This window comes from Sinocyclocheilus grahami, unplaced genomic scaffold (assembly GCF_001515645.1).
Source record: "Sinocyclocheilus grahami isolate Dianchi unplaced genomic scaffold, SAMN03320097.WGS_v1.1 scaffold262.1, whole genome shotgun sequence".
Classification (NCBI taxonomy): domain Eukaryota; kingdom Metazoa; phylum Chordata; class Actinopteri; order Cypriniformes; family Cyprinidae; genus Sinocyclocheilus; species Sinocyclocheilus grahami.
Window position 1 is genome coordinate 1,246,791 of NW_015505441.1, and position 22,545 is coordinate 1,269,335.

Genomic DNA, 22,545 nt, shown 5'->3' on the forward strand with positions numbered 1-22,545 from the left:
AATTTAAAATGTCAAGTTGCCATTAATCTGCAGTCATTTAAAAAAATTACCCATCTATATTAAGTGATTCTTGACATCATAAGACAAGTTATCGAATGTAATAAAATCAATAGCATTACCAATAAAACTGCTAAGTAGCCAAACAATCTAGCCACATTAACTAATTATACCCAAATACCAATTAAACAAATTATTTTTAATGTAGATCTGTCTGAACTAAATGAATGCATTAATCCAGCTCGCCTGTAATGCTTGTTGAAGATCAGCCTATGTATCTTGAAACAGAAAATATCCTGAAAACAGAAACAGAAAATATCTTGTATCTTGAAAAACAGCATCAAGATAAATCCGTGTATCGTTCGATCATTCGTTTTTTTATTTAATATTGTAAGTAGAAAAATGAGAAAACGGCTCCTTTTTCGTTTTTTTCCGTTTTTTTTCCAAAAAAACAAAAAACGAGAATTCAGCTAAAATGTACATTTTTCGTTCATGGGTGGAAAAATGAATAAACAGCTTGAATATTCGATTTCTACATGTGGGCGGGAATTAAACGCCCCTTTCTGCTGATTGGTCAGCTGAAGATCAAACCGTGCCTTCATCAGTTCTTCCGCAGTATCACGCAGCAGAATAATAGTCCTCCACTGCTGCAGTTGTACAGATTATTAACCCATTTTATCAATTTAAAATTTTTCATCAAACAAACAGACTAATGAATAGCTCGACACAACTTGTACCGGGGCAGAGTCTAGACAGGGCTTTCTTCTGTGTAGACCAGCGGTTCTTAAAGTGATAGGGGGTCCGAGAAATAATTTGCTATAGCCTAAAGTATTTCCAGACTGTAAAGTCTATATAACTCTAACAGTAGGCTATTTAATATCTGTTGTTCTCCGGTTGTCAGTCAGAATGACAGTTCTTGCGTGAACATTGGTCAACCCAAGCCAATTTATTATTCTTTCCTTTTTGTCTTAGAGTTTAAAATATTTATTTTGAAACAAATTAATTAATTTCTTAATTAAACAAACAGACTTACTGGGTGAGCAGGGTAGGCTAAGACAGCTGTCATATCATACCCTGCCATGCCCAGCTGATGCAAAGAATAGAATTTATATCTACACAGAAGAAAGCCCTGTCTAGACTCTGCCCCAGTATGAGTTGTGTCGAGCTATTCATTAGCCTGTTTGTTTGATGAAAAAAGATTAAATGTAGTTGCAATAAATGCATTAAGAATCCATCCAACTGCATCAGCAGAGGACTATTATTCTGCTGCATGATACTGCGGAAGAACTGATGAAGGCACGGTTTGATCTTCGGTTGACCAATCAGCAGAAAGGGGCGTTTAATTCCCGCCCACATGTAGAAATCGAATATTCAAGCTGTTTATTCATTTTTCCACCCATGAACGAAAAACGAAAATTTAAGCTGAATTTTCATTTTAGTTTTTTGGAAAAAAACAAAAAAACGAATAAGGAGCCATTTTCTAATTTTTCTACTTTCAATATTAAATCAAAAAAACGAAAAGATACACGGATTAAGATACATTACTTGTTTGGTTTACATAAGCTGTAATACAACAATCAAGTAGATTTTCAGTATTATTCACTTGATCCAAGATTGTTTTTACAGTGCATCTTACAATCTGAGGCCATTGGGAGTCTTTGCAAGGAACAGCAATGGAAACGCCACGCACGTCCTGAGAGGTGTTTTCCCTGACTTCACCTGAGACTTCCCAAAGACTTATCCTTGGCAACGGCCTCATGAGATACTGACAGATGCCCCCACAAGTCTCTGCCATCACAGGCTTTAAGATGTGCCACTTTGCTGAGGGGGACGGGGCCAAGTGTGCAGCATAGCGCTGCCATTGGCTAAGAAGTGACTTGAGTTTTGCTAAAGGAGGGGATTTTTCGGGGTGGGGGTGATCGGGGCTGAGCAGGTAGAGATGGTTTTACTGCAGTATCGACATATTAGTGCTGCACTGCTCTCTCTCTCTCTCTCTCGCTCGCTCTGTCTCTCTGCGGAATGCGCACTGCACTTGTGGGTGGGCAGAACACCGGGCGTTACAGAGAAAGCGAGGTCTGCTCTCACTCAGTCCTCGCTTGAGTGCTCAGGTTTCGGAAGAGTGCCTTGAGAATCGCTTTTATCCCGTTTTTCATTAAACAAAGCTTTCTATTGAGACCTTAAAGATCGTTTTAACCCTGTCTCCACACTATTCAAGCGTTGAATAGCTTTGTATTACTCTCAAAGAGAGTGTTGGCCCCGAGGCGTTGACTCTGTGAGTGCACATTTATTTCGTCCAGGAAAATGGCAAAGGATGATAAGAAGAACGCGTGGAAGGAGTTCTTCTGGAACCCGAGAACGCGCGAGTTCTGCGGGAGGACCGCGAGTAGTTGGGGTAAGTCTTGCACAGCATCGACGGGATTTCACGCATGCACAAATGCTAATAAGTGTGCCATTATTTTGCAGTTATAATAAATACTGCGCTGCAATAGTTAGCGAGTCTCACTCTATCAGTGCAGAGAAATTCACTGGAGAGACTGATCGCTGTCCGAGGTGCTGAAACGCCAGTTAGTGCGGCTGTAGTGCGTCACATGCGTTTGCTTTTCTCCTCCGCGTGTTTACGCAGCTGTAAAACTTAATGCATGATGTGATTATCTTAGTCAAATTACGAAATCTGATGTCTATCGACAAATCCAGATAACTGATTATTGTGTTATGATGGACTTTGCGGGAAGAAATGTTAAATGCGCCGCGTCAGCCAATGAACAGCGTGGAGAAATGTGATGCGTCGAGTCCCTGCAAAACTACACAATGCGCTTCAAGTAGAATGTCTGAATAGAGACTAGCACACATCAGTATTTCCTGCACCACTTTCTGTAAAGAACAGCCGTAATTTTAACTGCAAAGAATGCTGAAGTGCTGCAGCAAAAAAAATATGTTAAATACTAGAAAAAAGTAGAATTTAATTGACGAAACGTGTATTTTTCTGTGAAATGTTATTAAAATGTTTTAAGTACACCGTATGATTTATTATATATTTATCAAGGCAATTCATGTATTGTAAAATATAGTATAAGTTATGTTTTTGTTCAAAGTATGAATCACTTTTTAATTAATAGGGAAATTTAAAAAATGTCATTGCTCAAAATGTTCTTGCTTTTTGTAGCAGTTGCACTCTGTTGTATTCTACCTTATTTAATTAATGTTTACCCTGACAGCTGCTAGAGAGGCCAATTTTGATCAGCTATAAGCCTCAGTGTGCCATCTGTATCATTATATGTGCGTTTCATCACAGCAAACTCATTTTAATAGTTCACATAGGCCCATATATTAACATATAATTGAATAACAACTATAAGCTGTAAAAAATACAGTCACCAAAATGCCTTACTGTTTTTTAACATCATCAGCTGACATTTGTTTACAGTCGAGTGGCAAATTTTACATTCTGCCATTTGGTTTAAATCTGTTTGAATTTTCCAAGTAATCTAGTAAGTAATCTGGCTTTTATAATTGTGTAAGAACTTTCTAACAATAGAAGTGAACCACTAAACACCTTTAGCACTGTGTATATTGTTACAAATAGTCTTTTGCAGTGACATTGAGATGATTTAATCTAGCCAAGGCCCATTTTGTGTGTGTGCGTGGGGGTTTGTGAATTAGTGTAAGATGTAATCCTTTACTAATAGGCTCATTGGTTGCCTTGGTGAGGCTATCCTGTGAATATATAGCCTATTCAACAGCCGTAGATTAATTCTGGAACTGAACTGTGTCTTTTAATCAGGGTGTGTTGGCATTAAAACTACAGCACTCCAAAAGTGCCCCTCGGGCATCTGTAACTCAGCTGTCAATGCTTTGGGATAGTTAGAGAGAGAGAGAGAGAGTGTGTGTGTGTGTGTGTGTGTGAGTGTGTGAGAGAGAAAGAGAGATAGAGAGAGAAATGCTAGATCACTGCCCTCAAGACATCCATGTATGCCAGCACTTATTGCTCTAGGAGAGAGAGAGAGTGTGTGTGTGTGTGTGTGTGTGCGCGCGTGCGTGTGTGTGCGTGTGTGTGTGTGTGTGTATGATGCTCTGAGGACTAGCTGCCTAGTTAAGCCAGTGTGCTCTCTAAGACTCCTTAATTAGTCTATTTTTGTCTGTGCCCAAACCAGAGTGAACCTGGGTATGCTTAGATTCTTTAACAAAGTACATCCTCATTACTGGAGCTTAATAGTGACCTATGGAGGACAGTGGAAGCAGAAGCTACATTCATACAGCTGTGTCTCTTATTGAAACATGTCCAGGGTTGCTTTCAGAACCCCTGGGGCACAGAGGGGTCAATAGTATCAGATAAAAGCATTCAAAGCTGATTTGACTTCAGCCCTCTGGAGAATCATATACAGCCTGTGTCTCATCTTGTTGTTAAACATCACTCATGCACAGGCCGTAATTGAATCTCTAAACCACTCCTGAGATTTATAGCTCATACTGCAGTATTTGAGAGCAGAAGAGATCTTAAAACTCTGTTCAAAGCAGTATGAGGCTTCCTGGAAACAAACCACCTTGAAAAGTTCTGGAGATATTCTAGTTCAGAAGATTTTTTTTTATCTGCTAAAGCCCTTTGATATAAAATATTTACATAAGTGATAAGTGAATTTTTTAAAGATTTTAATAACATATTTGCATGTTCACAGTTCTCTGATGATATGCAAGTAAACAAAATAGTTCATCTTTTTTAGTAAATATAATAAATTATTTACTGTTTACTAAACTTTTTACACCCTGCAGTTCTCAAATCCGAACAAAATCTGGATCTAGCTGGACGATAGACTGCTTTGAAAGATCCTCTTTTTGAATTGAATCTTCTTTTTCAAATGTATAATATCCCATTCACTTTACAGCTACACACATCATAAATAAATATGCGGATATGAAATGTTGTTTTGAATTGAAATTATGTAATGTTACCTATTATTGCTAATTTTCAACTATGAAAAATAGTCAATTACAAAGGAACAAAACAATTGGCACAATAATGGTAACACAGCAACAATATTATAGTGATATTAATATGAAGGTCTTCTGAAAGTGGTGCTATAGTTTCAGTTAAGTTTTGGTCTGATAAGAAATATTAAGAAATATTCATATCAAGTATAATAAATAGCTATCTGCAATTGTTACCCCGAGAACCTTTTTAATTTTTATTTATTTATTAATCTTAACCTGACTAACTCTTATGTTTGTTAGTATTAATAGTAATAATTTAGATTTGTCAGTCTATAATAACTATCTATATATTTATGTGCACCCAGTACACCCAGTTATTCCTGCCAAATAACCGGAAATTGATATTCAGAGATGGCTCCCTTTGTCTGCATCACAGCTGTGAGTTCCTCTGAAGTGTTTGATAGTATGGTGGCCTGGTAGGTTTGATGGATTTAGGAACGGATGAATCTGAAAGGATGTGGGCAGATCTAAAGAGACTGTTTTGTGGGGTTCATGTCTGTATTAATGAACGTGAACATGCAAATAGCAGATCACAGCGGCACATTCTGCTTCTCTCTTTCAGGTTGCGTTCAAATTAGAGGGTTGAAAGAGGGAGGGTGACTTTCATCATGATGAGAGACAGAAAAAGAAACAGAAGAGCACAGACAGAGTATCAGTCTCACCGTGTGCAGTAAACACACAGATCCAGCACAGCTGATGAGGATGTACCACGTTTTAACCTCATAATCAAGTTGAGCAAGTAATGTTTGATAAAGCAGGTATTTGGTAGAGTATTTGGAGAGACGGTGGTTATTTTGAGGCTGTCCTACTGCGAGATTAAGTAGCGCTTAATGATGAGAACATTTGGGCTTTGCTAGTATCCCTTGCATGAGGCAACATTCTTACCTTATCTTTGCTCACTTTCTCTCTTGCACATGCATTGCATCCTTTTTCACTCTCTCCAGGCATATTAGCACACACTCCTGTGTAATTCTATCCTGTAGCGTAACCTCACATTGCACTGCTGTTATTGATCAGTGAAAGCCTGTCTGTGCGGGGAGCTCCAGGATGCAGCGGGGGACAGAGATCCGGTATCCCTCCTCCCTTCAACCTGGAGCAACCTGATTGATTGTCCCCAGGGGCCTCGCTGCGTGAAGATCAGGTGTCCTGTATTTTAATGAGCTCTCCTCAGGCATACTGCTGTGCTCCACAACTTACAGCACGCACATAAAAAACAGGCACCTTCAGCACTCAGTATTTTCTATGTAATAGCAATCCTAAATTATTCATTGTGTTGGTGAAGATGTTTGGAAGTACATTCTTATTACAGGGGCAAATGGATGAGTTACTGAATCTTTCCTTTTTGCCTGAGAGTATTCAGGTAATTAAAATGAATTTTTAAAGAGTACAAGTCCAGCAATTCTCTTCATGCTATAAAAATTTAAAGCACTATTTTTCTAATGTATAATATAAATTCCAAATGTACAGTTTGGGGTTAGTAAGCATTTATTTTTTTTAAGAAATGAATATTTAGCAGGGATGGATTAAATGATCAAAGGTGACAGTAAAGACGTTTGTTACAAAAATATTCTATTTCAAATAAATGCTGTTCTTTTGAACTTTGTTCATCAAAGAGTCCTGGTTATCATGGTTTACACAAAAATCTTCAGTAGCACAACTGTTTTCAACATTGTTAAAAATTAGAAATGTTTCTTGAGATTCATTTAGAATGTAACTTATTTCCGTGATGGCAAAGCTTTATTTTCAGCAGCCGTTATTCCGATCTTCAGTGTCACATGATCTTTCAGATATAAAAAAATTAAGAAAGTAGCCACTTTAAATTTTAATAATATTGTACAGTATTACTGTTTTTACTGTATTTTGATCAAATCAATGCACTCTTGGAAAAAAATTCAAATCAATGCACTCTTGAAAAAAAAATTGAGTGGTAGTGTGTATAATCTTTCACCTTATAACAATTTTATAAATTATTTTATTTAATATGCATACTGTTTAAGTGTATTGCGAAAAGCTAAAATGTGTTTAGCAACACAACAATATATATATATATACTTTTAAAAATCTTGACACTGAAAACCCTCCGTCTACTGCCCATGTAAAGTTTGTAGGTTTGTTTATTTCCCATATCTGAGAAAATCTGAGGGGGAAAAATTCTTGTGCTAGAAATTACCTATCAATACTCTCTCATTAACATCAGCAAAGACTTTTCAGACTGGCTTGTAAATATACCACATTATACACCATATTACTGTACTGAAATTATATATACCTCATGAATAAATAACCACTGACATAATTCTGTTATTCTTCTACGTATGATAAATATCAACTCATTCGTTTATATAGAGATCTATTTAGTGCAGTTGTGCAGACATAATAATTTAGAGTATAATTATTATTTTATTTGGGTATTTGGGGATGTTTGCATGAATGTATTTACAGACATACAGTAGGCTACTCTGGTGTTTCTAAACCATAAATTCCCTGAAAATCCCCCTTTGACTTAATCTGCCCTCTTCTTCTCCTTCTGTCACCTCCCTCCCCTTTTTTGCCCCTCTTAACCCACATCTTCCCTGCAGTAATTCAATTTAGTCAAAGACTAGACTTTTACCAGACAGGATTACCAGACTTCATGTAAAAGGGACATTAGTGTGTAAAAGTATGAATGTGTGTAAGACAGAGCTGCAGTGAATGTGTATGTATAAATATGATATGATGTGATATGATATGATATGATATGAATGAGGACAGAAGATCCGGGTGCTCTGGTGAGAATTTAAGAGGATTAGGTTTTCTAGTCTTGTATCTTTTCACAGTTACATCAGCAGAAGGAGAGCGAGGAGCAAGGGAGAGAGAGAGAGAGCAAAAGATAGTCATAAATTGTTATTATGGTTATATGGTCACAGTATTCTGCATGTCCTATTACAAACACTCCCTACAAACATGTTTTTATTAAAGTACATAAAGTGTAGGAGGAGCTACAATGAAGGAAAACATGTTTTGTTCTATAACACCAGAACCGTAAGTTACAGACTCAAGTCACAACTCTCTATATCTCTAATTTCATTTATATCAAGAATAAAACCATACTTTTGTGAACTACTCCTAGACTTATAAATTTTTATCACTTATCACTTGGTACTTTAATGAAAGGGCTTACTCTAAGAACAAATTACAAATTTGGAAGACTTGGCCACTTGGTGGCACTATCATAGCAAAAAAAAAAAAATGACTGGAACTGTAATCCAGTCGACATTTTGTCTTATCTGTCATCAGAAATTGAAATTAATATGCATTGTTATTATTATTGCTATTATTAAATTCATTTCAACAAGAATTCTATTAAATAAGTCTTAGCATTTCGATGCTAAGTATGCTAAATTCCAGTGGCATATTACAGTTCACATTTATGGAAAAGTTTCCAAAAGCTTGAGTACAGTATGTATTTGTATAGAGTTTGGATTTGAATGTTTGTGTGTCCTTGTAGGTCTGATCCTGTTGTTTTATCTGGCATTCTACATTTTCCTGGCTGGATTATTTGCTCTCACCATGTACGTAATGCTGCAGACGCTCGATGACCACAGACCAACATACCAAGATAGACTTTCAACTCCAGGTAATACACACAGACTTGATCCTAAATATAAGCTAATTATAACAACTCCACCCTCGTGTTACCCCTTACAGATACCTTTTGCCATTTATTAACTGTAATTTATTGATATTGTGATATTTGGCCCATTATTTTGACTTTTTGATGCTCACAAGCATACTAAATACACAATGAATGTAAACATACACACTCACAGTCTCTGTATTTTCCTATTCTCTTATTTGTTTTGCAGGAATGATGATCAGACCTAAAGGAGATCAGCTGGAGATCGCTTACACCGTGGAGTACACAGAGACCTGGGAAAGATACGTCCAGGCCCTCAATAACTTCCTCTCGCGTGAGTGCCATGCAAATAACCTTATATGTATTGCACGGAACCTGCAGTAATCATTTTACTATTGAAATCCTGCGTGCTATTTAGTTGACAGAAGGTCTTGTCCTGTTGCTTCTTATATGCAGCCTACAACGACACAGTCCAGGCCCAGAAGAATTATGAATGTGAACCGGATCATTACTTCATCCAGGAGGACAGTGGCAGCTTGAAAAACTTCCCCAAGCGTTCCTGCCAGTTCAAACGCTCCATATTGGAGGATTGCGCTGGGCTCTCAGATCGTTATTATGGTTACAGTGATGGCAAGCCCTGCATTATCATCAAGCTTAACCGTGTAAGACGTGAAATAGAAAGCATGTGTGGAGCAAATGTTTGTGTCAGAAACACATCCAGCATTTTAGGTCGTTGAATCCCCACAGTTTTATCGTCGTGAAGACTTTGACCTGAAACCACAGAATCAGAGACAGCGGCCTGAATGTTTATAATTAAAAATTCAGAGTTACTTTAGTTTTCTAATGAGACTCGACTTGACCTGTCTCTTCCCTTTGGTTTTCATCTTTTTCTCCCTCTCTCATTTCAATCTCAAATCCTTCTTTCTCTGCTTTTATTCTTCTTTGCAGGTGATTGGTCTGTTGCCTGCTGAGGATGGGCAGCCTCCTTACGTCACATGTGGTGCTAAGGTAAGGTCTCAGTCTCTTTTCCTCTGTCTCTCACTCTCCTTATCCTTCAGTCTTTTAAAAAGGGATTGATTTCAGATTAAAGTTACATGAGCCATTCAACAAGGTCACCAGATTAAATTAGCCAGTAATCAGAACTGTGGCCGGCTTCAGAGAAAAACTGCCATGACAGACTATATGCTGCTGATTCACATGCAAAAATTAACAAACAGAAATGAAAATAAGTAAAGGAACAGTTGTGTATTTCCCATTCGTTAAAATGTCTGAATGTATTCAGGAATCATCCTTCAGTCATGCAAGGTTCAATCTCAACTGTTTTCATATTTCCATTTTTAGTCATTTTAGTACTTCAACTTTTATTTCTGTTAGCTGCCAAGTCAACATTTCTCATTTTTTTTATCTAATATTTATATTTTACTTAAGATTTATTTCAATTCAATATTTTAATAGTTTTAGTTAACAATAACAACACTGTTGCTTGTTTGTATTCTCATACTGTAGGTCAGTTTCCCCACTCTAAGCAAACTTTGACCTATATTGCATTAGAGTGGAAGTTTTACCTACTCTTTCCCCAAGCTTTCTCAATAGTGTGTGCCCTCTGAATCATGTATGTATGTTTGTGTTTGAGTGGGTTCTGACTGAATATTGACCGCCATTCGGGCTCATGCAAACATGTTCCTCAATCTATTTCTCTCTTCGATTGCAATGTCCTCAACCATTTTTTTAAACATCACACCTTTTTTTGCTCTTTCTCATCATAGACCCATCATTCCTCCTCCTTTGTTCTGTACTGTTGTCATATAATTGTTGTTTTCAGTGTTTTGTTTATTATGTGTTGTTTTACACCATTGCTCATCATCTCTGTTTATGTTCCATGTGGTTGATTTGTTTTTTTTGTTTTGTTTTGTGTGTGTGTGTGTGTCTCACCTGTTCTCCCCCTCCATTCTTGTCAGAAATACAAAGTTGGGAAAGATGAGTGGGTAAGAATAATAGACAGAATGAAGAATAATCATTTTGACAGAGGCAGAGAATTCATAATGAGCATTACATCTTTGATGTTCTGCAGTGAGCAACAAATTCGAATCCAAAATGACCAGTCTTTATTTTAAATCTTTAATTACACTTAAAAACAGCAAAGGGTAAAATGATTATTCATACAGTCAGATCATATGCTAGATAATTCCAGCATAAGATCAATTCAAAGGACGATTGGTTTCTCTGTTCATTTGTTTAATTCAGTAGCAGTGGTAGTAGAACAGCTTGATACCTTCAGATTAAATGCTGAGATGAACTCATAATATCTCCCTCCCTCTGTAGGCAGATGACTCAGATAAACTTGGTGAAGTGGTGTACTTTCCCCCAAATGGCACCTTTAACCTTATGTACTACCCATACTATGGCAAGAAAGCCCAGGTACAACACACACACACACATGGAGAATATACTGTACATGTGTAAAATGAAAATTTACAGTCTGTTTACAGTCTAAATGCATATTATTGATCTTACTGTAAATTTTTCATCTATGCATATATTTTATTATTATTATTTTTTAAAAAGGATAATTTTTAATTATTAATCTAAGTGTCATAACTGGATCTTCCAATGAAAGAACAGACTTCTCTCTGGTGATGCATGCTGGATTCTCCAATCATTTAGCCTACTTAACCCACTAAAGATCGCATTCAGATCTGGCTCCATCCAATCAACAACTGATGGAGATAAAACCCTTTTCTGGCAATCTGTTTCTTCTGCTGCAGGTGAACTACTCTCAGCCTCTTGTGGCCATTAAGTTCATCAACATCACCATGAATGAGGACGTCAACGTGGAGTGCAAAATCAACGCTAACAACATTCCTGAGGGTAGTGAACGAGACAAGTTTGCTGGACGCATTTCCTTCAAACTGAGGATCAACTCCAGAGATTAAACAGGCGAAAGTGTTTTAATTTTCTTTTACACACACACACACACACACACACACACACACACACACAGGTCCTTCACACAGTGTTCCTTAAGAGCACACAAGCATACCCTCTCAATGTCAAGCTTTTAGCCAGAAGCATTAAGCTTGAAAGAATTCATATCAGATTTGGGAATAGACCCACCTAGAATACAGAAGGGAATGTAGGAAGTTCACAAAACCAATTGAAAGCCTTTATATGTGATATGTCACTGGTGAACAATAGATTTGTGTGTTCAATGGCACTGGAACAAAAAACAAGTTCATCACCAAGTATTAAGGTGACAGGCTCCCGTGAAAATCAATAGGAGCCACTTGTGCTTCAAGACAAGTGAAGAAAGGGAATGTAATGACCGTGATTAGCATTAACTATAGACAATGTGGTGATCCTGCATTCACTAGCCAATGAAAATGCATCTTCCAGAGACTCAAAAACACAGGTCCTCCCCATCTAAAAGAGTGTAGGATTATGCACTGAAGGCACAGCTAGATAAACCAGACAAAGCAATCCTCAGCACAGACAGAGCAGACTCAGAGTAATACTTCAGCATTTCAAAGAAATATTTTTTTTCCATTTGAGACTGTAGTGAGATTGTAGGGAGTTAGCAATGAAGTTTTTGTGTGCATTTGTGTGTGTACATCAGTGTCTGTGTGTGTGTGTGTGTGTGTGTGTGTTTGCATGTGTGAGCTGAGGTACACTCTTAAAAATAAAGGTGCTTAAAAGGTTCTTCACAGCGATGCCATAGAAGAACCATTTTTGGATCCACAAAGAAGCATTCAGTCAAAGGTTCTTTAAAGAACCATCTCTTTCTTACCTTTTTATAATCTGAAGAACTTTCTTTTGCTACAATGAATCTTTTGTGAAACAGAAAGGTTCTTCAGATGTTAAAGGTTCTTTATGGAACCATTTAGACAAAAAAGGTTCTTCTATGGCATCGTGAATCACCTTTATTTTTAAGAGTGTATCAGTTTTTGAAACATAAATGTTTTCTGAAACATAAAATTTTAATTGCATGTTCAGCTATCGGAGCTATTTATTAAAAATAATATATTCTATTAAAACAATACTAAGAAAGCGATATAATTAAAAAAGAGAGAGAGAAATTCCTAATAAATATGCTGTTTCTTCCCTCAGTATCTGTATTAATTCAACAGAAATCATTTATTATCATTTTAAAGCAGGTATCTAGTGTTTGGAGCATCTCTTGACTGTTGGAATTTTTTTTTTTTTTTTTTTGCATGTGTGTATCAGTTCTGAAGAGCGGGATTGAAACCTCTCCTCTGTCTGATTTGTGGCTTTGTAAGTGAAGAGGATATTTTAAACTAACATGTAGCTAATGCTGTGCATGATGAACGTCCTCTCCAGCACACACAAGAACACTGATACATTTCTGCATTTGACACAGCCTGTACTTTCATATGATGAAGTGTGTCACGTTTCATTTATCATGAGGCATGTCTAAGTTTGTTTATATGTAAAAATAGGTCTTTGCAGTATTTTGCGATTTTTAAAAAAATGTTTTATGTGTAATCCAAATTGTCTCACATGGTGAGGGGATATGATGTTTTGTATTGATTTGCATCGGCTCAGAGGATGACAGCAGGCCTGGGTTCAGTTTAAAATCTGAAAAATAGAAAATAGAAAAAGTGTGTTTGATATGTGTATGAGAGAATATGTGTGGATTCCTGCATGTGTGTTTTGATTTGATTTGATTTGATTTATGTTAATCTTCATGCACATTTAACTTTCATTTAAAATATTTTTTGGATTTTGTTGTAAGTGACTCTAAGCATAACCATAGAGAGAGAGATAGAGAGGCTCTAAGAGCAGGTACAGCAGGCTTACGTTTCTGCTGATAAGGAAGACAGAAGTGAGTCCATCCCAGTCCTTACCCTGCATGAGTCAATAAAACAAAAGACGTGGTCACCAACCTCATTTCTCATTTTTTTTAAAACTCCTAAACTCACTCTCTGAGTACATACACCTCATGCTCCATTCTGAGAAGTGTCTTGTGGAGAGTTAAAGTACACTCTGTGTCATAGAACTGACAAGTGTGTACACTTCCTCTAATGCCCTAATCCTTTAATCTCACTCATAAATAGATATGGTGCTTTACACCGACATTTCCTCAAAAGTATCTATCTATCTCTCTATCTCTCTATCTCTCTATCTATCTATCTATCTATCTATCTATCTATCAATTGTGTCAGCTCATTTACTGAAAAATATTCAGCAACTAAACACTTCTTCACGTTTGATCACATTCACATGTGTTGACTTCTGTGCCTGTATATTGCATATTTTATGTTTGTGCATGGTAAGGTTGTTATCTGACTCGACAGAGAAAGCTTCAAATCAACAGAATTAAATATTCATTTACCTCAGGCCCCAGATCACATATCATTAACGTGTACCCTGTACTGTACACTAGTTCCATCTGGAGTAAAAAAAGTCAAAAATATGTAATTTTTTCCTGGAAAATGCAGTTTGTAACACCATGCACAAAAGGGAAAAAGAGAAAAAAATCCATCCATATATATATATATATATATATATATATATAAATCCATAATATATATATTATAAGTGAAGTTTTTGGTGCATGCAGGCTTTGAGACAATGGTTTTGTAACAATGTAACATTGTTACACTGTTACACTAGCGCCCCTAGTGTAACAGTTGTGCTGTGCCTCTCCCACTCCACCAACTGTTTCTAATGGTGAAGTACACAATTTATAGTGAATTAACATATGTTTTATTATAAATGAATCTTCTGAAAAGCTATATATTTATATTTTGAGCCCCTTTAGTGTATAAAGGAAAGTTACATGCTATATGTGTATTTGTTTTTAGATTGGCTGATAATGAAGAGAAATATTTATTGTAATATTTAAATAAGTTTATAGATGAGAATGGCTATATGGATTTTAAAATCACATGCAATACAGAAAAGATCCTATATTTTCAAAGAACCTATATTTCTATTTTTGTTGATCATTTATGAATAAAAGCATGTAACAGCTGGGGAATGTGGCTCGATATTAAGCTTTGCAGTGCTTATAAAATACAAGGAGGTCACAAGACTTAATCAGCCCAAGAATGTAATAAATCATCATCACTTTAATCTGGACCTCTTTGTTGCTTTTGAAATACCAAAATGTATGCAACTTTTATGTTTCATAAAACTAACATTGACAATACAAGTCATGTCAAAGTGGAACTTTTGAAAACGTTTGTATACAGTAAATGCTGTGGTTTAGATGTGTTTGAACAGATGGAGTCGGCTGTGTGAACAGACTCACCACCTCAACATCACAGAACAAAAACTGCAGTTAATTTGATATGGCTCAGTGTTCACACAGCACTGGACCTTGTGCAAACTATGCTCAAATGTTTGATGAACAATGAGAACCTGACATTATATTGACTAGTTAAGTTAAACACCTTATACTGTATATGTTCATAGGCTTAAACTAATGAATTGAAATAACAAACCTAATAAAAATGAACAACAGAGCACTGTCTCCTCCTCATCAATATAATCTGCTTTATAATTTTCAGAATTAGAACGTAGAATTGCAGAAGATAGAGTACAAGAATACAGTTTTAAACGGTCACCGTCTCTCTCAAACACATACAAACAAAGAGACATATATTTACACACACTTTCCGGTTATTACCACTGTCCATATGAGAATATCAATGTCATGTACAAACCCGATTCCAAAAAAAGTTGGGACACTGTACAAATTGTGAATAAAAACAGAATGCAATGTGGAAGTTTCAAATTTCAATATTTTATTCAGAATACAACATAGATAACATCAAATGTTTAAACTGAGAAAAGTATAATTTTAAGGGAAAAATAAGTTGATTTTAAATTTCATGGCATCAACACATCTCAAAAAAGTTGGTCAAACTGTTGCTATAAAATCAGAAGCACACAATTCCCCAGAATATCATTATATGCTGAAACATTAAGATTTGTACTCATGGAAATGACTAAAGTAGTCAAAAGCGTTCATTAGAAGACGTGTCCCAATACTTTTGGCAACATTGTGTAGGCTATACAGTCTATTAAGCCCAAACTGTTGCTATAAAATCAGAAGCACACAATTCCCTAGAATATCATTATATGCTGAAACATTAAGATTTGTACTCATGGAAATGACTAAAGTAGTCAAAAGCGTTCATTAGAAGACGTGTCCCAATACTTTTGGCAACATTGTGTAGGCTATACAGTCTATTAAGCACACTTGGACTTTTCACGGTTTTTATCAGTCTGCTTGTTTGTGTTTGCGTGTTCAAACCAAACTATCAGATTCTGCATTATTGGTAAGGATTTTACAGCCCCTGCATCCGAAAATGCATATATCCCTAGTATAAGAGTGTCCGAATTCACAGAATTCATGAAATAGTATGCGAAAAGTAGACCTAGGTAGCTAGTATCTCTTTCTGAAAGTTACACCAATACGCCAGTAGGTGGCGACAAGTGGCTATCTTTTGAGTGAGTCATTATTGATTCATTCATTTAACCGATTCGTTCGACACCATATTGATTCATTTTCGAACAAAAAGACCACTATAGTGTGACGCTTGAAGATGCACAACGATTTATTCTTGCTTTGCCTTCGACCGGCAATATAGGCTATTTGTTGTTGTGTTTAGTTACTGATTATCAATTTTGTTGTTGTTTTAAGTGTTGTAAAAAAGCAACATTACACTCACGATCATGCTTTACTCTCGCTCGACTTAATTATAGAATTCGGCTTATTTAACGTGCTATATGATGAAATGCAATTATGTGCGTTAACTTGCTTGATAAGCTCATCCCAGCTTGCCAGGTACGGCTTTAGCAGAACATCATTGGCTGAGACTGGAGCTGCCTGCAGGTGAGCCAGCAAATCAGCAACTTGAAACCTCTGGCCAGGACACACCCTCAGTGGAGCCACATCTTCATCTGAACTATTAACTCTAATGAAAGACAGAATCTGCGAAAACAAGAAGAAATGGAAAAGTGAGGTAAGGGCAGATTTCAGAGGAGGGTGATGCCATAAAATGAATGGAGAAAAGTTTCTGTTAGCAGCTCTGCGTAGATTCAAAATGACACTTTAAGCCTCGAGTTAATTTGTGTTCTCTGTTGTATCACCACTCTTACCTTGTTTTTCATACTATAAACCTTTGGACAAGTATTCCAGTGGTCCTCCAGATTCCCATCTGCAATGAGATACAGAGGATGAGTAATGTGAGAATAAATAATGGAAATAAAACAGGAAGACAGAAGAAATAGCAGGCTAATATATTTAAATTACATAAACTCATTATTTCGTGAAGTTTTTCAAAAAATAATGAAAGCCAGGAACGTAAATTGATTAGGCTTTCACATAAACCCATCCAGAAGATCTGTGAACTGTGTTACTTACTTACGTGAGATAAAGTTATCCAGTGTAAATATTTCTCTGAATATTATACAAGTAGTTACCTCCAAATTATGTCATTGTTTATTCATTCACATGTCGTTTAAAACATGTTTTATTTCATAGAAAACTAAATTTTTAATCATTATTGAGCCAGTGAAATGAACTTGAGAATTGCATCATTCCGATTCATGAATGAATCATGCACTAAATCTTTAAAGCATTGAGCATTTGTTTCAAATACCAAACTTCTCTCATGAATCTATTTAAGATGTGAATTCAGGTCAAATGTCTGTTCAGCATCTTTATATGTTTATTTTCTTGATGAGTTATAGTCAATCAGCTCTACTGTAACATCTACTGATATAACTCAATATCACCAAAACTGATATTGAATGATTGAATAACAAGTTTCACTGAAATAATAAAGCAGTATCTCAAAAAAATCTATTAACCTGAACCCACAGTGAAATAAAGTAGCTTTGGTGTGTCAGAAAATCTAACCAAATATATTACATTCGGTCTGTTAAAGGAAAATTTTGAAAGAACTGGTAAAACTTACAGAGCCACATGGAGCCAAGCAAAAGGAGGATGAAGACAATGGCAACAAAAGCCCTGCATTTGACTCCCATAATGATCCACTATCCTCCTCCTTGCTGCGTCTCGTCAGGGGCCCGACTTCCTTCTCAGTCTATGTGCTCTCTCCTGAGCATCTTTACACCACTGTGCTCAGTACCTTTCTTCTCTTACACAGTGTGATTGTCAGTTTTTGAATGGGTTTCAATCTTCACTCAACCACAAGTTGGCAAGCAAATTATTGTCCTCATGTGTTCACACTACTAGGCAGACACAGTCTGTATGTAACTTCTTGTTTTGTGCTACTTCTCTCTTTCTGTATACTAAGGTTAGTCCACCGGTCGAACTTATGTTAAGCTGATTTTTGCATTATGCTGTTTTTCTTTCTTTCTTTCGTCTCCTGTCCTGCTCTGTCTGTATTGTCAGTCTCCAGTGATGTTGCGCAATCTCAGAGTCCATAGATTAGTCAGCAACAACAAATCACTCCTTATTAGGCAAGCCCTACGCAACCTGCAGTAACCTTTACTCAGACGCACACACTTGTACAACACGTCACAAATAAATAGTGAAATCCTGGAATCCACAAAGGAAGGTCCAAGTTTTTTATTTACCCAACATGTGCATCTCTGAGTGAAAAAGAGAGGTTTCTTCATTTGAAAGATTCAAATTCCCCATTCAAATGTTGAATTCAAATGCATCGTATTCAAATGTTGAATTTAAATATTCTGGTTAGGCAACTAAATAGTGTTGGTGTGTTTTCTTCTTTAATTACCTTAGATTAGTATTATATATTTGTATATCATAGTAAAGCTGATTAAAAGAGACCATCATGTTTGTATATTCAAATTGGGTGGACTGAATGACAAGGCCAGTGCTGGACATTTGACAGTCACTGTGACCTGAAATGTCAGTGAGCACCTTAAAAAAGCTGTCATGCCCTAAAACCCACCCCTCTGGTTTGAAAGCTGATGAATTTCAATGCCCCAGTTTGACAGAGTAAGTATGGCTGAAGGTATTAGCAGTTTGCCTCTGTGTCACTATATTTAGGCCCAACTGCTGATTTATAGACGTCCGTTCATTTACACAAAAGCAATCACAGGCATTCATCAAGGGTGACATTATCTGAAGGCTATCATTAACTCACACATACGCACGCTACAGGTTACTGATTATCAATGTCATTTCCCGCCTCATGATTAAATTATTCTTATCTCGAAAGATGGTATATTAAATGCAAAGACATCAATAAAAATGTTTTAGCTGAAACCCCGTAAAAGATACAGTGATGTATTTTTTTCATTAAAATTTTTTTGATATTTTTTCATAGATTTTCTACAATGGACTTTGGATTCCCAACACTGTTTGGAAGATTCTGTAATCTAACCAAGACTTTTTTCAATCTCTAAAGTAACATACAATTCAAGAACAGTACACAGCTGTGGTTCTCAATCAGGGGCCCAGGACCAGAGTTGCCATGTCTTCACAACAAAACTAGCCCAGTGACCACTGTCCAAATATAAAAACTCAACAAAACATAATTTAACTTCAAACATACAGTATAGTAGTAATCATAAACACAGTCTGTTTTCATAAAGAAGCTCAAAGGCTCCCTACCAGTTCTTCACAAAACCTAACATCTACCACAGTTTTATCACTGGTAGAACATAAAATAATTCGATACAAGCATTTCAGTCAAACTTTTAAACCGTGAAAATATAGCTATTTATAAAAGCTGAAATATATATCTTATAAATAATGATTGTGTTTATTTATCAAATATAAGTCTTTAAAATTTCGTGATAATCGTGTTAAATAAAAAGTAGACCTACTGTTACAGTTGCAAGCTGTTCTTGTTCGTCTTAGTTTTGCGTGTAGCTTGGAGCTCCCCCTACTGGACATTAAAACGTTTTCAATTCATTAGAAGGAGTAAATGTGGAAAAAATCAAATTGGCCATAGTGAGTGAGTGTGTGTGTGTGTGTGTGTGTGTGTGTGAATAAGTGAGTGAGTGTGTCCCAGCACTGGGGTTGCACGAGTTAGTGCCTTCTTAGGGCTAGGTTCCGGCTGGAAAGGCATCCTGCGTAAAACATGTGCCAAATCGTTGTGCGGATCACTCCGCTGTGGCGACCCCTGATAAAAAGGGAGCAAGCCGAAGGAAGAGAGAGAGAAGGAGTAAATGTGGAGGAGGTTGAGGACAAACACTAGTATCCTCCAACATTCGGACATTCATGCAGGAGGCTATTCAGACAAATTGGAATGTTTGCTACATGCTCAGTGGTGAAATTAATCTGTTTTGAGACCTGTGGACCTAAGATAATAAGTACATTATGGTAAGATAAATTTAGAAAATCTAAACAAAAAAATGTTTTATATGCATTTCTGACGTTCTCATTTGTCAAAGACGTTTCCCCGGATGTGGAGTTTCCGGTTACCCACATGGAACACGGTTCAATTACAGGTCATATTAATAGTACACAAAGGAGACAGGAATTCATGCTCCGGTAAGCCTACCGACAAGCTTTGCAATCCAGTGACACTTAAGCCCATGTACCATGTACCACTTAAGCCCAGTGGCCAGCAACTGGCAAAGCAATACATTTATGCTATTTGGCTCATACAGGATGTAAACAAAACAAAAATGCATGAAATAAACAACATGAGTGTGTCATAATATAATTTAAGAGACTGACATCAAAGAGACTGACCTCTCCTGCTGTGCATAAGATTACTGAAAAATCCTGTAGATCATAGAGCCTATTTTATTCAAAATACTCTCTTTGATGTGCAGCCGTGCTTTAAACCAACCTATAGTGTCAGTTGTCACAGTATGTGCTGGACTTCATAAATCATTTAAAACCTGACACGCTGGACAGTTATGTATATGATATCACCACTCAGGCATCTCTCATAACTCACAGTTATGAACTTTTGACCTTCTGGGAACAAAAAGAAGCTTTGACAATTTTTTTGTTACATTCCCTTTCACACACACGCACACATTTTCTACCATTTCCATTGAATTTTATTGGCTTTATGCTGAGTTAATTATATTTTCTATCCATTAACTCTAAAGCCAAACTTTATTGCATTTTATATTTTCATAAAGAGATTACTAGTGTGTGTACTAAGCTGTATTCTCCTCATGAGGACTGTTGGCTACCTGTCAGTGTAGGAGATTTCAGGTACTATCCTTGTGAGAACTTTTGGCCCCAATGTACACTGTAAGAAAAAAGGGAAAAGATACTGGTAATTTTCTGCCAGGACATTATCTGTTAAGTTTATGGACATTTCCTTTAACCCTACACAACACAATGCATTATGTAATTCAAACTACATCTGTGAAAAAAACTAATATGGAAAATTCCTTTATGTTAACACAGTAGGGCCCTGTAAATAGGGCCCTATTTTTACAGACTTTTCTTACAGTGTAGCCTATAAGCAAATTATACAAAACACACTCCCTAACCCCTGCATTTACCTTGTTCCAGGGAGATACACAGCAGGGCACAATGTTCAGACAGACACTGGTTATTTATACCCGTGTTCATGGGAGACATCAACACTATGGCCCTTCAGCCGGCCCCTCAGTACACCTGTTAACATTGCTTATTTCTTCAGACTGAAATACGATTCCCAGAGGGTGAACAACACTATCAATAACCGTTATGCTTATCGGTATTAAGCCATTATGATACTCGTAGAAATGCACGACTCTCAACATCACCATGGGTTCGCGCAGCAGTGAGTGGAACCAAAGTCTTGCGATTGGCACCTGAAATTGACGCTCCCGTTAGCATGTTTTGCCTCTATTCGTAGTATCTGAGGTCACTAACAGTAATACTAGAGAAATAACCTACATAATCTGCATCATTGTCGCGTATTAGAGGCATAATGATATTGGCGATTAGTGAATGTGACTTTAAGAGCGCGCTGTAACTCGAGCCTCGGTGCAGTGACAGCTGTAGCAGTGAGGGGAAGAGAGAGGTCCGTTACTGATCACTCGAAAATAACGTGTCTGTCTTTGTTACCAACTTTTAAGACGGTCTTTTGGCGACCATGGCCGACCGGTTCGGTAGGACGTGTATAGTTGCGTTTGCGCTCGTGGCCACTGTATTACAAGGTACGTGTCCTTTTGTTTCCTCAAAACTGAGTGACTGACTCTCCGTCTTTAACACACTTGCTGTCGCACTGTAACCGCAAGCAGCGTTATACTTAATTGTGTAATAATTTCTAAGTCTTTTCTATATTGTGGTCATTTTAATATAGGCTAGATATGTAAAGCTGTTACAAACATTACCATTTTGTTTAGGGATTACTGCAACTTGTATTGGGTTCACAGTGCTGAGTCAGTTAAGTTTTAAATGGCTGATATTATGAATATTTTATGATTTGCAGTCTTGTAACACGTATTAAAAGTTAAATGGTTTGAAAACTGCAGTATAATTGATATAAATCTGCCTGCTGCTTGTATGGGCCTTTTGGACGTTTAATAATAACATCTCTAAACTCTTAAGTTTTCACACTTTCACAGATTAATTATGTTCGTCTACTAAACAGTCTTTTTGTATGCAAGTTTTAAAACTAATTTCTGTCTTTCATTCTTTCGTTTTGCAGTCAGTGCAAATGAGGAGACCCAGTTAATCGCAGATAAGTTTAAAAAATACAACAAAAATATTCGACCAGCAAGACACCCTGATGAAAAAGTCAAGGTTCAGGTCAAGTTGACTCTCACCAACCTCATCTCTTTGGTAACTAATCTACCTGCCAAGAGTGACAAGTAGTGTGAGTTTTAGTAAACAAACGTATATAATACATTATATCTGTTATCTAAATGTCATAAATAAATCCCAGCAAAAATAAATGTTAGCTAAAATAACAAATATCAAAAAATTTGTACATCATTGCTACTGTATGTATATATATATATATATATATATATATATATACACACACAGTATCTCACAGAAGAGAGTACACCCCCCACAT

General features: G+C 36.6%; 2 protein-coding genes across 3 annotated transcripts in view; both read left to right on the forward strand.

Annotated features, from left to right (window-relative positions):
- Nucleotides 1-1,944: 1,944 nt before the first annotated feature.
- LOC107599200 (sodium/potassium-transporting ATPase subunit beta-2-like) lies at nucleotides 1,945-12,251 on the forward strand. Of its 2 annotated transcripts, XM_016290722.1 has the most exons (9): nucleotides 1,946-2,389; nucleotides 8,471-8,599; nucleotides 8,829-8,933; nucleotides 9,056-9,261; nucleotides 9,548-9,607; nucleotides 10,558-10,584; nucleotides 10,922-11,017; nucleotides 11,365-11,600; nucleotides 12,009-12,251. In XM_016290722.1, exons 1-8 carry the CDS (start codon nucleotides 2,299-2,301, stop codon nucleotides 11,530-11,532), a joined length of 882 nt encoding a protein of 293 aa, XP_016146208.1. In that variant the 5' UTR covers nucleotides 1,946-2,298; the 3' UTR covers nucleotides 11,533-11,600; nucleotides 12,009-12,251. The 2 variants fall into 2 exon arrangements, with proteins under 2 accessions (XP_016146209.1, XP_016146208.1); XM_016290723.1 differs by lacking the exon at nucleotides 10,558-10,584 and having other exon boundaries at nucleotides 1,945-2,389.
- Nucleotides 12,252-21,197: 8,946 nt separating this feature from the next.
- The window catches only part of chrne (cholinergic receptor, nicotinic, epsilon), an 11,524-nt gene continuing 10,176 nt past the window's right edge, over nucleotides 21,198-22,545 (forward strand). Inside the window, exons 1-2 of the mRNA XM_016290725.1 lie at nucleotides 21,198-21,679; nucleotides 22,174-22,307. Of these exons, the coding sequence (XP_016146211.1) occupies nucleotides 21,616-21,679; nucleotides 22,174-22,307 (198 nt within the window). The 5' untranslated portion in view covers nucleotides 21,198-21,615. The remainder of the gene's footprint in view (nucleotides 21,680-22,173; nucleotides 22,308-22,545) is intronic.